The sequence below is a fragment of the Eumetopias jubatus genome, unplaced genomic scaffold (genome assembly GCF_037043125.1).
Source record: "Eumetopias jubatus isolate StellerSeaLion01/CBP00866 unplaced genomic scaffold, mEumJub1_p1.0 scaffold_13, whole genome shotgun sequence".
Classification (NCBI taxonomy): Eukaryota; Metazoa; Chordata; class Mammalia; order Carnivora; family Otariidae; genus Eumetopias; species Eumetopias jubatus.
Window position 1 is genome coordinate 11725558 of NW_028274819.1, and position 13310 is coordinate 11738867.

General features: G+C 40.6%; 1 protein-coding gene across 1 annotated transcript in view; it reads left to right on the forward strand.

The window, feature by feature from the left end:
- The window catches only part of PATL1 (PAT1 homolog 1, processing body mRNA decay factor), a 31456-nt gene that overhangs the window by 12903 nt on the left and 5243 nt on the right, over nt 1-13310 (forward strand). Inside the window, exons 9-15 of the mRNA XM_028111203.2 lie at nt 1225-1314; nt 4158-4335; nt 5375-5498; nt 5940-6037; nt 6800-6859; nt 7881-8029; nt 9938-10097. Of these exons, the coding sequence (XP_027967004.1) occupies nt 1225-1314; nt 4158-4335; nt 5375-5498; nt 5940-6037; nt 6800-6859; nt 7881-8029; nt 9938-10097 (859 nt within the window). The remainder of the gene's footprint in view (nt 1-1224; nt 1315-4157; nt 4336-5374; nt 5499-5939; nt 6038-6799; nt 6860-7880; nt 8030-9937; nt 10098-13310) is intronic.

Consider the following 13310-nt stretch of genomic DNA (forward strand, 5'->3'; position numbering starts at 1 on the left):
TGACCCATCAGTCGCCCAAGGCTCTTTGTCAGTGAGGCCTCCATGTCTGCAAGGGGTGTGTTTTGAAATGTTACTCGATCATCTACTCATCAAACACAAAAATGTTTTGACAGTCTTCAGGCATTCTTATGAATTAACATTTCACTAAAGTCACGTGCTTCCTGTGTAATTTGCATATTGCTAGTTAATTACATCTTTTATTTCTTCTGACATTTCTTAGGTCTCACTTTATATCCATTTTACAAACACACAGGTGCACAAAGTGCTTATTATTTAACAAGAATTACCATATGCTAAGGACCAGAGATGTAGATGCTAAGTAGTCAGCTCATCTCGGTGCTAGCTAAGTTGCACACTTCTCATCTGGTTTTATAATGGGTTCGGGTTCCTGCTTCTAGTGAAATTGTATTTTATTACGTGTTATATCTTATCAGGATTCCTCAGAGAGAGAGAACCAATGAAATACATGTGTACACACACATATATGTATATATGCACATACATAAAACTTTAACGAAAAGATTTAAGGAATGAATAAAGCAGGCCAACAAAGTGGAAATTCAGATAAGAGTTGGATTTGCAGTCTTGAGTCTGAAATTTGTAGGGCAGGCTGGCAGGTTAGAAACTCAGGCAGCACGTCTGTGTTTAGGCTTGAGGCAGAATTCCTTCTTGTCTGGGAAATACCTGTTTTTGTTCTTACTGCCTCGCACTGGTTGGGTGAAAACCACCCACATTTTCAAAGGTCCTCTTTTTTCTTAATGACATCTACAAAATACCTTCACAGCAACATCTAGACTAGTGTTTGACCAAACAACTGGGCACCATAGCCTATGGCCAAGTTGACATAAATTGACCATCACACATACATTTTCAATGTGATTCCCAAATAGTTGAAACTAAACTACATTAAATCTTAAATCTTAAAACTTAACTACATTAAATCTTTTAAGAGACTTCTGTTTACAGTTAGGAGGAAGAAGAAAATAGTTCTGCTTCACTGCTAATTCACTCAAATTTTATGATCCTCTTCTTAGGAGTTGAGAATTAATTAGTCTTTGTAGAGGACATGTAGAAATGTAACAGTCTTTTCCTTCTGAAAGATGATCTGAGAATAGACTTGAACATTCCCTTGAGTGCACTTGTGTGAAGTTATCCTATACTGACAACATTCTCTAAAACTTCAGATCACAGAACAGAATTAAAAATCTTTCCCTTTTTTCTCAGATCTCAGGCTCCAATGTTTAGACCAGACACAACTCACCTCCATCCACAGCATCGTCGGCTCTTGCATCAGAGACAGCAACAGAACAGAAAGTAAGTACTTGGGGCACCTGGGTGGCTCAGTTGTTAAGTGTCTGCCTTCAGCTCAGGTCATGATCCCAGGGTCCTGGGATCGAGCCCCACATCGGGCTCCCTGCTCCGTGGGAGGCCTGCTTCTCCTTCTCCCACTCCCCCTGCTTGTGTTCCCTTGCTGTTGCTCTCTCTGTCAAAGAAATAAAATCTTTAAAAAAAATTAAGTACTCATCCAGCTCCTTGGTGGTTTCTTAATTCGACTTTTAATTTTGACAGTGTAACAAGGTGCTACTAATTTAGTTTACTTTTTAAGTAAATTTAATTAGTATTAAGTTTGTTATTGGTAAAGAAGATCATATATGCTGTCATTTTATGTTTTTGATGCACTAGCTTTTAATTTTTTTTTCATTTTTTGAGAGAGAGTGGGATGTGGGGGAGGGGAGAGAATCTTAAGCAGCCTCCACAGGACAGAGCCCGACATGGGGCTTAATCTCACAACCCTGAGATCGTGACTTGCACCGAAATCCAGAGTCAGACGCTTAACCAGCTGAGCCACCCAGGTGACCTGATACACTAGATTTAAATGACAAGATTTTTATCAACTAATTTCTAAGATTCTATAAATCTGTTTGTCATACATCAGAAATATAATTTAGGTCTGATTTTTTTTTAAGTCATTTTATACTCCTTACCAAGTTCTTAACCATACTCTTAACTACCTTTGTTTATGATCTCAGCTCAGAGGTAACTTTGAAATATAATGGCTAGTCTTATGTTTCAGTCTTAATATACAGCCAACAGCCACTCTGTTTTTGCCTGTAATCTAATCTTTTTTCAACAAATATAAATAGGTATTTATATGTGCAGCCCTGGCTGTATATCAGGCACTGTGGTAGGTTTTGGGGACTGAAAGAAGAATATGTCAAAGTCCTGCCTTCATGGGGTTGGCATTCTATAATCATTCATATACAGAAAATAAGAAAATTAAACATAACTTTGAGGTTTCTTTAACCTTCAATTTTATGGTTCTATGTGTGTAATTCCTTCTTACTTTCGAAGAAGCTCTAGAATATTTTTCGGAGGGGGAAAAATATAGGCTCTTAAAATAAGACAAAAAGTGCAAACCATAAAGGAAAAGATTAATATATTTGACTGTGTTAAAATATGGAACTTCTAGTGCCTGAAGTTAACAATATGGTTTTATGTATTTGAGAATTTATAAAGAGGATGGTTCTCATTCATGTAAAGTGTTATTGCCACCAAAAAAATCAATGGGAGATACAGAAACTCTAGTGAGTGTTGAATATATCTATTATCTTATGTGTGGTAATGGTGTAACAAGTATTTGCATGTCCAAACGTCTAAAATTGTACACATTAAATATGCATAGTTCTTTGTATGTCAGTTATACCTCAGTAAAGCTGATAAGAGTTTGCTCATATGTGGAATTTAAGAAACAAAACAAAAGAACAAAGGAAAAAGAGACAAAAACTCTGAACTATAGAAAACAAACAGATGGTGACCAGAGGGGAGGAGAGTGGGGGATGGGTGAAATAGGTGATGGGGATTAAGAGTACAGTAATTAAAACCATTGAACCATTATATTGTACATCTAAAACTCAAAAAAAAAAAAGATTTCAAGCTTGCTTATAGTCAGGAAAATACAGATTAAGATTAGATAACCATTTTACATCATCAGACAAGTAAAATTTGAAATGTCTCAACACTGTCGTCATTGGCAAGAATATCGGTTAGCCTCAGCCTCTCTCAGCCTCTTGTGAGAGAATTTGGCAGTAAATAATAAGGTTGAAAATGTGGATACACCACATGCCAGCAGTTCTTTTGGGTATATACTTGGGTATGCTATCAACACAGATAAATGTGAAAAGCACAACATTGAGTAAGAAGCAAGGAGCAGACTTACATCTGTGGTACCATTTATGTAAAAGTTAAAGGCACACAGAATAATACTGTATAATATTTAAAGATGGATACGTGAGTCATGAGTCTTAAAAACATTGCTGGGAGGGGCGCCTGAGAGGCTCAGTCGGTTAAGCATCTGCCTCTTGGTTTCAGCTCAGGTCATGGTCTCCCAGTTGTGAGATCAAGCCCCACATCAGGCTCCGTGCTCAGTGTGGAGCTTCTCTCTCTCTCCCTGTGCCCCTCCGGCCGCATGCACATGTGTGCAGGAGCACTCTCTCAAATAAAATCTTTAAAAAAAAAAAAAAACATTTCAGGGGGGAGTGCATACAAACTCAGGATAGTGGTTCCTCTGAGAAAGAAGGGAGGCAGGAAACCAGGATCCAGACAACATGCAAGAGAGCCTTAACTAAATGCAACAGTATGTTGCTTTAATACTACTGTTTAAAACTCTGAGGCAAATTGGGGTAAATAAAAAAAATTTTTTTTTCCACTAAGTCTGGGTGGTGGATAAATGAATGTTTAATGTGGGCTTTTCTCTATATTTGAAGTATTTCGTGATTTTTCAGCAAGTTAAAGTGTATAGACGGTGAGTCAAATTGGCCTGTGTTCACACCTCTTTGGCCTCGGTTTGTTGTCTTCAGTGGAGAATATAAAGCCACCTACCTCTTAGGGTTATTGTGGGGCTTAAACAGAAGTGCGTGGGTGACAGTGCTCAGCACGTGATGAGGCACTCACATCTCAGTTTTGTTTCTTTCAGTGTGTATTGCACAGCTCTTTCTTCTCTAACGCCGCCTTTAGATTCAATTCTTTTCCCTCCTTTGCTAGCAAAAACAAAGTGGAGTCTTTTTTAACTGGCCTGGCTTGTTCCTGAATTGGTACAAGGCCTAACGAGTGCCCTGAAATGGAGCGAATGTGCCCCCTGTGTTTGTGTGTGTTTTCAGTCAGCATCGCAGTCTCAATGGTGCCGGAGACAGAGGGAGTCACCGGAGCAGTCAGGACCATCTCCGCAAGGACCCCTATGCCAACCTCATGCTGCAGCGAGAGAAGGATTGGGTCTCTAAAATCCAGATGATGCAGCTGCAGAGCACTGATCCCTACCTGGACGATTTTTATTACCAGGTAGGTAGTCATCCAGTCCTTTACTCTGGTGAGGCACTCAGGGAAATATCGGTCAACTTAAATACTGACAGAATCTTCTTTTGAGGTGGTATTCAATTGGGTCAGAATTGACTAAGCAAATTCTGTCCTCTTCCGAAGTTGGAGAGCCTCTCACTATTGACTAGAAGGTTTCTCTACATGCCTTTTATTCCTTACACACAGAGGCTCCTGGGCCAATGTTTTGAAATCTCTTTGGCATCAATAATCTGGTTCTCTCAGTTAAAAATATCGGCAGTCTAACTTTAAAGATATTTCCGTTGAGGTTGGGCTTTTCTGTAGGGATTTTTTGAGAAGTAAATATCTGGCAGTCTAGCAAAAATTAAAGATCGATGCCATTTGCAACGACGTGGATGGAACTAGAGGGTGTTATGCTGAGTGAAATAAGTCAATCAGAGAAAGACATGTATGATATGACCTCACTGGTATGAGGAATTCTTAATCTCGGGAAACAAACTGAGGGTTGCTGGAGTGGTGGGGGGTGGGAGGGATGGGGTGGCTGGGTGATGGACATTGGGGAGGGTATGTGCTGTGGTGATCCCTGTGAATTATGCAAGACTGTTGAATCACAGATCTGTACCTCTGAAACAAATAATGCAAAATATGTTAAAAAAGAAAAAGAAGATAGCAGGAGGGGAAGAATGAAGGGGAATAAGCTGGAGGGGGAGACGAACCATGAGAGATGATGGACTCTGAAAAACAAACTGAGGGTTCTAGAGGGGAGGAGGGTGGGGGGATGGGTTAGCCTGGTGATGGGTATTAAAGAGGGCACATTCTGCGTGGAGCACTGGGTGTTATGCACAAACAATGAATCATGGAACACTACATCAAGAACTAATGATGTAATGTATGGTGATTAGCATAACAATAAAAAATTAAAAAAAATTAAAGATCGATACATTTATAGAGTCCCAAGTTGTTGCTGCCACCAGTCTAACCATGTATGATAAGAGCAGCCATACTCTGGGCTTGTGTTGCAACTGAAATCATCTTCACGTGGTAGAATTACTTTGAAAAACTGGAGAAACTGTCAGCTGCTGAAGAAGTACAAGGCGAAGGCCCGAAAAAGGAGCGCACCAAGCTCATTACCCCTCAGGTGGCCAAACTGGAGCACGCCTATAAGCCAGGTAAGGTCCTTATCCCTGGGCCCACAATAAAAGAAATTCAGCAAGCTGCCAATATGATAAATAGAACTGTATAGATGACTGGATATAGAGATGTTCAAAGCTCATTTGTAAGGACTGTTGTCCTTAAATGCAGAGGCTTGCCTTTATTCCATGGAATGAGTGGTTTAGCAGATAGACTTTTAGATCCTTTATTGCTTGAGATTCCTTAACTTTTTGAAATCTGATCTCTAGTATCCCTATAGTAAAGGGGAAATACTTCAGATTTTTATTATCATTGCAGCCACAAAATGGGAAAAGATAGATTTGGGTAAGAGATCACATTAGATACATAGATTTTTATACTGAACTGTTAGGCTGTAAAATGGTGGAGACTATAAAGGTCTTTGAAACTGCCTTGCCTGCGTTGCTGAGTTATTTGTTGGAAATGTTTTGTCCTTGCAGTGCAGTTCGAGGGCTCTTTGGGAAAGCTTACTGTCTCTAGTGTGAATAACCCCCGAAAAATGATCGATGCTGTGGTGACATCGCGGAGTGAGGATGATGTAAGTATCAACAGAATTGTGTGTTTAAGAAACTCTGGGTCATCACTGCTGCCTGGGGGTCATTGTGGGAGGGAATCAGAGACAACGGAGTTGTGTGTTGTCGAACTCGGAGCTCCCCCCTGGCGTGTCCTGGTGTTCTGGTTTCCTGCAGGTGGGCTGAGGTGCTAACACCTTCCTCTCCAAGGCAGCCAGGCTAGATCTGGGGTGGCAAGAGTCTTTAAACTGGGTAATTGGCTGCAAACAGCATTGGTTGTTTATTCCAGTTTCAAAAATTACCGTTTTTCTATGTGTTTTAAGATTTTCCAGTGATTATCTGCATCTTTACTGCATTCTATAACTACCTTTTGCCTGTCTGTAAATATTCAGTTCAGTAGTCTGTGTGGGTTAGTTCAGTCTGTTCTATGACCTTTGTCCAGTTAGTGGTGTTTTAGATTATTAACTTTTTTTTTTAAGATTTTATTTCTTTATTTGAGAGAGAATGAAAGAGAGAGCATGAGAGGGGGGAGGGTCAGAGGGAGAAGCAGATTCCCTGCTGAGCAGGGAGCCCGATGCGGGACTCGATCCCCGGACTCCAGGATCATGACCTGAGCCGAAGGCAGTCGCTTAACCAGCTGAGCCACGCAGGTGCCCAAGATTATTAACTTTCAAAGAGTTAAGATTCTTTTACAATATTGTCACAAATGGAACTACATATGCACACTTAGAAAATTATTTTTAACAGAGGCAAAGAATTCACACTGAATAGTCTTTTCTTATTTTTAGGAGACAAAAGAAAAGCAGGTTCGGGACAAGAGACGAAAAACCCTTGTCATCATTGAAAAAGTAAGTGTTAGAATTTGTTGCTGTAGTTAGTTGCAAATAAGGAACTGCTGTCACATGTATGTGTATGCAAGAAGTGGAAAAGTAAGCAGTGTTCTGTGATTTTAATTAATGAATATATTCTTCCTACATGCCTGTTGTATATCAGAGCACACTAGAAAAGAATGTGCTGTGCCTCACCTATGACCCCGTGGAAAGAACACTGCAGTTACAGTGTCCTGGGTCTTTGTCCAAGCTTGTTCAGTTAACTGCTAAGTGTTTGGGAGCAGGTTACCTTTCTAAGAAACCGAGAATAAAAATTACATTGTTCCACCTGTGAATTAATTGAGTTAATTAAGTCAGTTCACAGGTATTTACTGGATAGCCCCTTGGATGCTAGGCACTCTGCTGGGTGCTAAGAAAAATTTGGTACTCTGTAGTCGATTGATTTGTAAAGTGTAAATACTGTGTAGCAAGGCCACAGGCATAGCAAGGAAGAGTGCGAAGTGTGGAACCAGGCTGCAAATGACGTCCTCTCCATTTCTAAGTCCGCGACTTGAGGCAAGCTACTTAACCTTTCTGTGCTGTCCTCGTCTTATCTGCAACAGTGGAGATGATAATATAGTCTCTTTCTGACTGGGTTGTGGGCGTGTCTGGTGAATGAGTACATGCAAAGTGCCTAGAACAGTGCCTGGTGCCCAGGAGTAAAATTATTGCTGTGTTTATAAATAGAATGCATCACTTGAAGCAGTGACACAGATCATTTATGTTACAATGCTATTCTTGCTGCTGGAAAGTTTACAAAGGGTGTAATCATTCACTGTCATCTCCTGGGTTAGTGGTCAAGAGGGAAAACAAACAGGGACGAATTCTTTTTTTCACTGTGTTTTTCTGGATTCAGAAGAGCACCTTTTTCCTCTCAGTCCTACTCTACAATTCGTTTTCACTCTTTTGTCTTTACCTGGTGGTCTTAAACTGTGAAATTGTTTATCAAATACTCTGATCCTGACCCAGCATGCTGTGGCCTGCTTTGTGTCTCACTTAGACCTATAGTTTACTCCTGGATGTGGAGGATTATGAAAGGCGGTATCTCCTAAGTCTAGAAGAAGAGCGACCTGCCCTGGCGGATGAAAGAAAGCACAAAATTTGTAGCATGTATGACAACTTAAGGGGGAAATTGCCTGGACAAGAGAGGTAAGAATTGTACACTTGGAGGGACACGTGAGACCAGCTGGACTCCTTACTCGGCTGACCTGAGCTTTCCACATTTCTGTCTTTGGGATATCATCCTTACCATCCAAGGAAGCTCAGAGTCTATCCTTCCGGCCTAACTCAAATGCCGCATCATATAAAGCATTTCATAATCCTTCCCAGCCAGGAAGAAAATCTCTTTATTCTGGATTCATTTATTCGACACCTACCTATTCACTGCTAGGAACTACGCTGGGCACTGGAGACGGGGGAACATGATTTGGTTTCTGTGTTTCAGCCTATAGATTATACTTGTTTTATGCTTTATTCTAGCATGTTCAACCTTGGAATCTTCATGTAGTCTTTTCTACTGAGAGGGAAAGCATAGATATTTACACTTTCTTGGGATTTTCATAGAATACTCATACGCTATGGCAGCCAGTCTTCCAGTGAGGACTAAGCTCCTTAATGTGTCTTTTTATCTATATCTGTCATCTCTCCCACCCGGGATCTTGCTAACAGTAAACGTTCTATAAACCCCAAGTGTTGGGACGCCTGGGTGGCTCAGTCACTAAACGTCTGCCTTCAGCTCAGGTCACGATCCCAGGGTCCTGGGATCAAGCCCCGCATTGGGCTCCCTGCTCAGCAGGAAGCCTGCTTCTCCCTCTCCCACTCCCCCTGCTAGTGTTCCCTCTCTCACTGTCTGTCTCTTTCTGTCAAATAAAACAAATTTTAAAAATCTTTTAAAAAATAAAGTAAAATAAACCTCAAGTGTTTATTTGATGAATGCAAGAGGACTCTGTCCTGAAAAGTCCCTTTCCTTTGCCCATTCAAGAGAATTGGTGATTCTTTTTTTTTAAGATTTTTTATTTTTTAACAGAGAGAGAGATAGCGAGAGAGGGAACACAAGCAGGGAGAGTGGGAGAGGGAGAGCAGGCTTCCCACCAAGCAGGGAGCCCGATGTGGGACTTGATCCTAGGACCCTGGGATCATGACCTGAGCGGAAGGCAGATGCTTAACAACTGAGCCACCCAGGCGCCTGAATTGGTGATTCTTCTAAGCCAGGATACACAGAAACCAGAACATAAAAATAAACCCCTTCTTTTCAACACACCTTTTCTGGAGTCAGGTTGACAGGCAACCAGTTGAATAAATGTGGGCTTGTCCATAGTTGGGAATGTTATGGGGCCATCAAATCAACGTAGTTGAAGTGTGTCTATTGAGGTGGAAAATTGTCACAAGAAGTTGTTGGGTGAAGAAAGCCAAGTAACAAAGCCGTATGGATTCTCTGGACTTTTTTTTTTATTTTTATTTTCTTCAGTGAAAAAATATATAGCACAAAGGTTCTTAAAAATGGTAGCAGTAGGGGTGCCTGGGTGGCTCAGTTGGTTAAGCGTCTGCCTTCGGCTCAGGTCATGGTCCCAGGGTCCTGGGATCGAGTCCCGCATCAGACTCCCTGCTCTGCGGGGAGCCTGCTTCTCCCTCTCCCTCTGCCGCTCCCCCTGCTGTGCTCTCTAGCTCGCTCTCTCTGTCAAATTTAAAAAAAAAAAAAAAGTTAATTCTGAAATGATTGTTTTTATATCCTTTTTACTTATGTGTGTTTTCAGATTTTGCTGTATCAACCATGTTATTTGTCTAGTTACATAAAACTGAAAGGAAATGAACACCTGTAGTTTGAACAAGTCTATTTAACATACGTTTGTGAAAGGACGATTTTCTACATTTACGAAACTTGAAAAATGACTTATTATCTGGTTGAGGGTTGGAGAAGTAATTCCCACTGTTTTGTAGCACAGGTCATCGTAGGGTGAAAATGAGCACAGCATGTTCGTTCAGTAACATGTAAGAGGAAGAAAAAGGATGTGTTAAATTGTTCTTGCTGACCTAAGTGAGCATTTCCTTCCCCTGCAGGCCAAGTGATGACCACTTTGTACAGATCATGTGTATCCGAAAAGGGAAGAGAATGGTTGCCCGTATTCTTCCTTTCCTCTCCACAGAGCAAGCAGCTGACATTCTCATGACAACAGCCAGGAATCTCCCTTTTCTTATCAAGAAGGATGCACAAGATGAGGTGATCCCCCATGTGGGACTTCTTTCCTTTGGGTCTTCATAGTTGATAAGGTTTCTAGAATCCAAATTTCATTTCTTCCCCTCTTCCTATTTCTGTTGTTTTGTCTAACCTTCAGTAGTAGGATTTGATTATTTAAAGCAAAACTCTACTCCAGGACTATACTTTTAATCCTATTTTTGCTCCAACAGACTAAGTTCCTAAACTGAGGAATGCAGTGATTGCATCGTATTTGACATAGTGGTGAAGCTGTGCTGTGTATCAGAATTTATTGGGAAGCAGATAATTCAGCCCTACCCCAAACATGAATCAGAATTTACAGAGGAAAGGCCAGGGCTTCTGTATCTCTAACAGAATCCCCAGCTGAATCTGATGCTCACAAAAATTTACAAACATGGTCTTGGTTACTTAGCTGGATATAAAGTATCATGCACTGGGCTGTTGTCAGGAGCTTAACATTCAGCTGCAGACTCCATTGATTGGTGTCACAGAGGAGTCAAGGCTGTGCCCACTGTGCTCGTAAATAACGTTTATCATGATCTGGACTTTGCAATGTGATTTTCAAGTTTATAAGTAAACTTTTGGTAAGACCTGCTCTCTACTTACCCTAACACGTGAAAAATTAGCACTATTTAGAATCATTTTAGAAGTTCAGAGCAAGAAATTGTTAAGGGTAGGGCAGTTATTACTAAGTGTGAGGTTCAGAATGTTAGAACTTACGAGAGTGAGCCTCTCACATTAGATGATGCTTGATCAGTAACCAGCTGGTGACGATCCACAGAAAACATGATGCCAGGATACCTTGTGAGTGGTATGGCATGAAAGATTTGAAAATTAACTCCTTCTGAAATCATAATGAGTTGAAAAAGTCCTTGAAATTGTAGCACGTGTAGAAGAAATTAATGCAAAGTTGAGGCGTCATCATCAGGAAAAGTGAAGTGGGATAAGACAAATAAGTTTTTTAAAGATTTTAAGAAGGAAAAATGGGTTGGAGGAGAGTTTAAGGATTTGAGGTTTATCCTAGAAAATGGAAGCCAGACAAAAAGCAGCAACTCCCTTACAGCATATAGATTATTGTAGGCCATGGGGTGGACACTCACAGTCCTAGAGGAACTCATCAGTGGAAACAAGTTTGGGAGAGCTTTATTCATTCGGTGAATATTTATTTATTCAGTAAATATTTATTAAATATTTATTACACATCTATGTACCAGGCACTACCTTAGGTCTTAGAAATATATCGCGTAGAGCTAGGAACTAGGAATTCAGAGATGCTTGCCTTAGTGGAGGTGTCTGCTAGTGAGGAAAATTTGGTTAATTATAGGGGCAGAGTTTTTACCTCTATGTGTTAAAGATTAATAGACCACATCTCTGAATACCATTTCTTGAAGCAATAACTAGTTGCAGGTCTGAGGCATAAAATATACAAGGTAATCGTGGACTGTCTTGTGCCAGAAAGTAAGGAAGCTAAAAGATTACTAGGGTCCCACGTGAAAGATGCACAGACAAAGCTGAAGGGGCTCCTGCTGGCCAAAAATGGAATAATTTGCATCAGAAAGAAAAATTACAGAAGTGGATTGAAATATATCAAATATTTTTAATTTAATGAGTTCACAGCGATACCAAAAAATATATTAATCACCTTCCGAGATTGCTAGGCCATCAACTCACTATTCTAAAATGGGTAAATAAGGAAAAGACTCAAACATTTATCCTGGCTTTTCATTACAACCAAATATTGTGGTGACCAGGAAGTTGATAATAGAAAGTTCTTTCCTAGAAGAATTTCAGCTAAGGGGCGCCTGGGTGGCTCAGTCGTTAAGCGTCTGCCTTCAGCTCAGGTCCTGATCCCACAGTCCTGGGATCAAGCCCCACATCAAGGCTCCCTGCTCGGTGGGAGATCTGCTGCTCCCTCTCCCACTCCCCCTGCTTGTGTTCCCTCTCTCGCTGTGTCTCTCTCTGTCAAATAAATAAATAAAACCTTTAAAAAAATTTTTTTCAGCTAATAAATGAAAAAGAAATGATAAATTAGAAAATCTCCAGTTTACAGTCCCTAATGGAAAAGCAGTCAGTCAGTCTGGACAGCAGTCCTTACTGGTGCAAAAAGCATCGGGTAAAAGGTGGATGGGGAAATTTATGGTGGTTGGGGCAGCAGACAAGTGATCACTGCCTGAGAGGGGGACAACCAGACACTGTGTGCTTCTTGACACAATGCAGGAAAAAGCACACAGCTCTATCCATGAAGTTTTCTTACCCTTGCCTTCCCCCAGTGAACTTAAATCTTATCAGACCTCTAATTCTAACCATCAGTTTTTATTGGAAAGACAGGAGATAGTAGAACCTGTTAAATGACAGCACAGAGGTGCAGTTAGCCAAATCCAGACCGTGGGATATCGTCAGCAACTAAATAGCATGAGAAGAGAAGATGAGCAGTGGGCAAGGACTGGTTCACAGATTTTCAAAGCCCTACCAGCCAGAGGCAGTGTGTGGGTCCTGTTGGAATCATGATTAGAGTAAGTCAGTTGCTAAAAGATGTTTTTGAGACAACTAGAGAAATATGAATTTGGAGGAGATATCAGGTGAGATTGAGAAATGGCTGTTAATTTTGTTAGGTGCAAGAATACTGTGAGAGATGCAAGCTGAAGTATTTATGGATGAAAAGATAGGATATATAGGAGGGGCATAGATACAATTTTAATATAATTGGTAGAATGATGATTTAATTATTTGAGTGATGGGTACACAGACTTCATTATACTCTTTATACCTTTCTGTATGATTAAAATGCTTTTGTTGTTAAAGCTTTGTTTATTTAGAGTAGTAGATCACTAAAAGTCTACTTTCCATCTTTGAACGCCATCTGAAGTAAAATCAGCTATCATTTTTTATACCATGGGCACTGAGTGCTGGCAGCACCCTTGATTTCCTTTCCTGTGTTAAAATCTAGTTATGTTAGTAGCACTGTATTTTAACTTTCCAGTCTGGGCCTCATGGCTAAAAGGACTGAATGACTCGCAGGCCAGAATTCAACAGCCTTGGATTCTGGTTCTCACTAGTAGCTATGGAACTATGAATACTGAGCTTCTGCTCGCTTAGCTTGTCTAATAATCTGTAAAATATCATTTCTCAGCTTCCTCATTGAGCTTGTCTAAAGATCAGACAAGATCCAGTTAAGTCTAGGGGCGCCTGGCTGGCTCAGTCGTTAGGCGTCTGCCT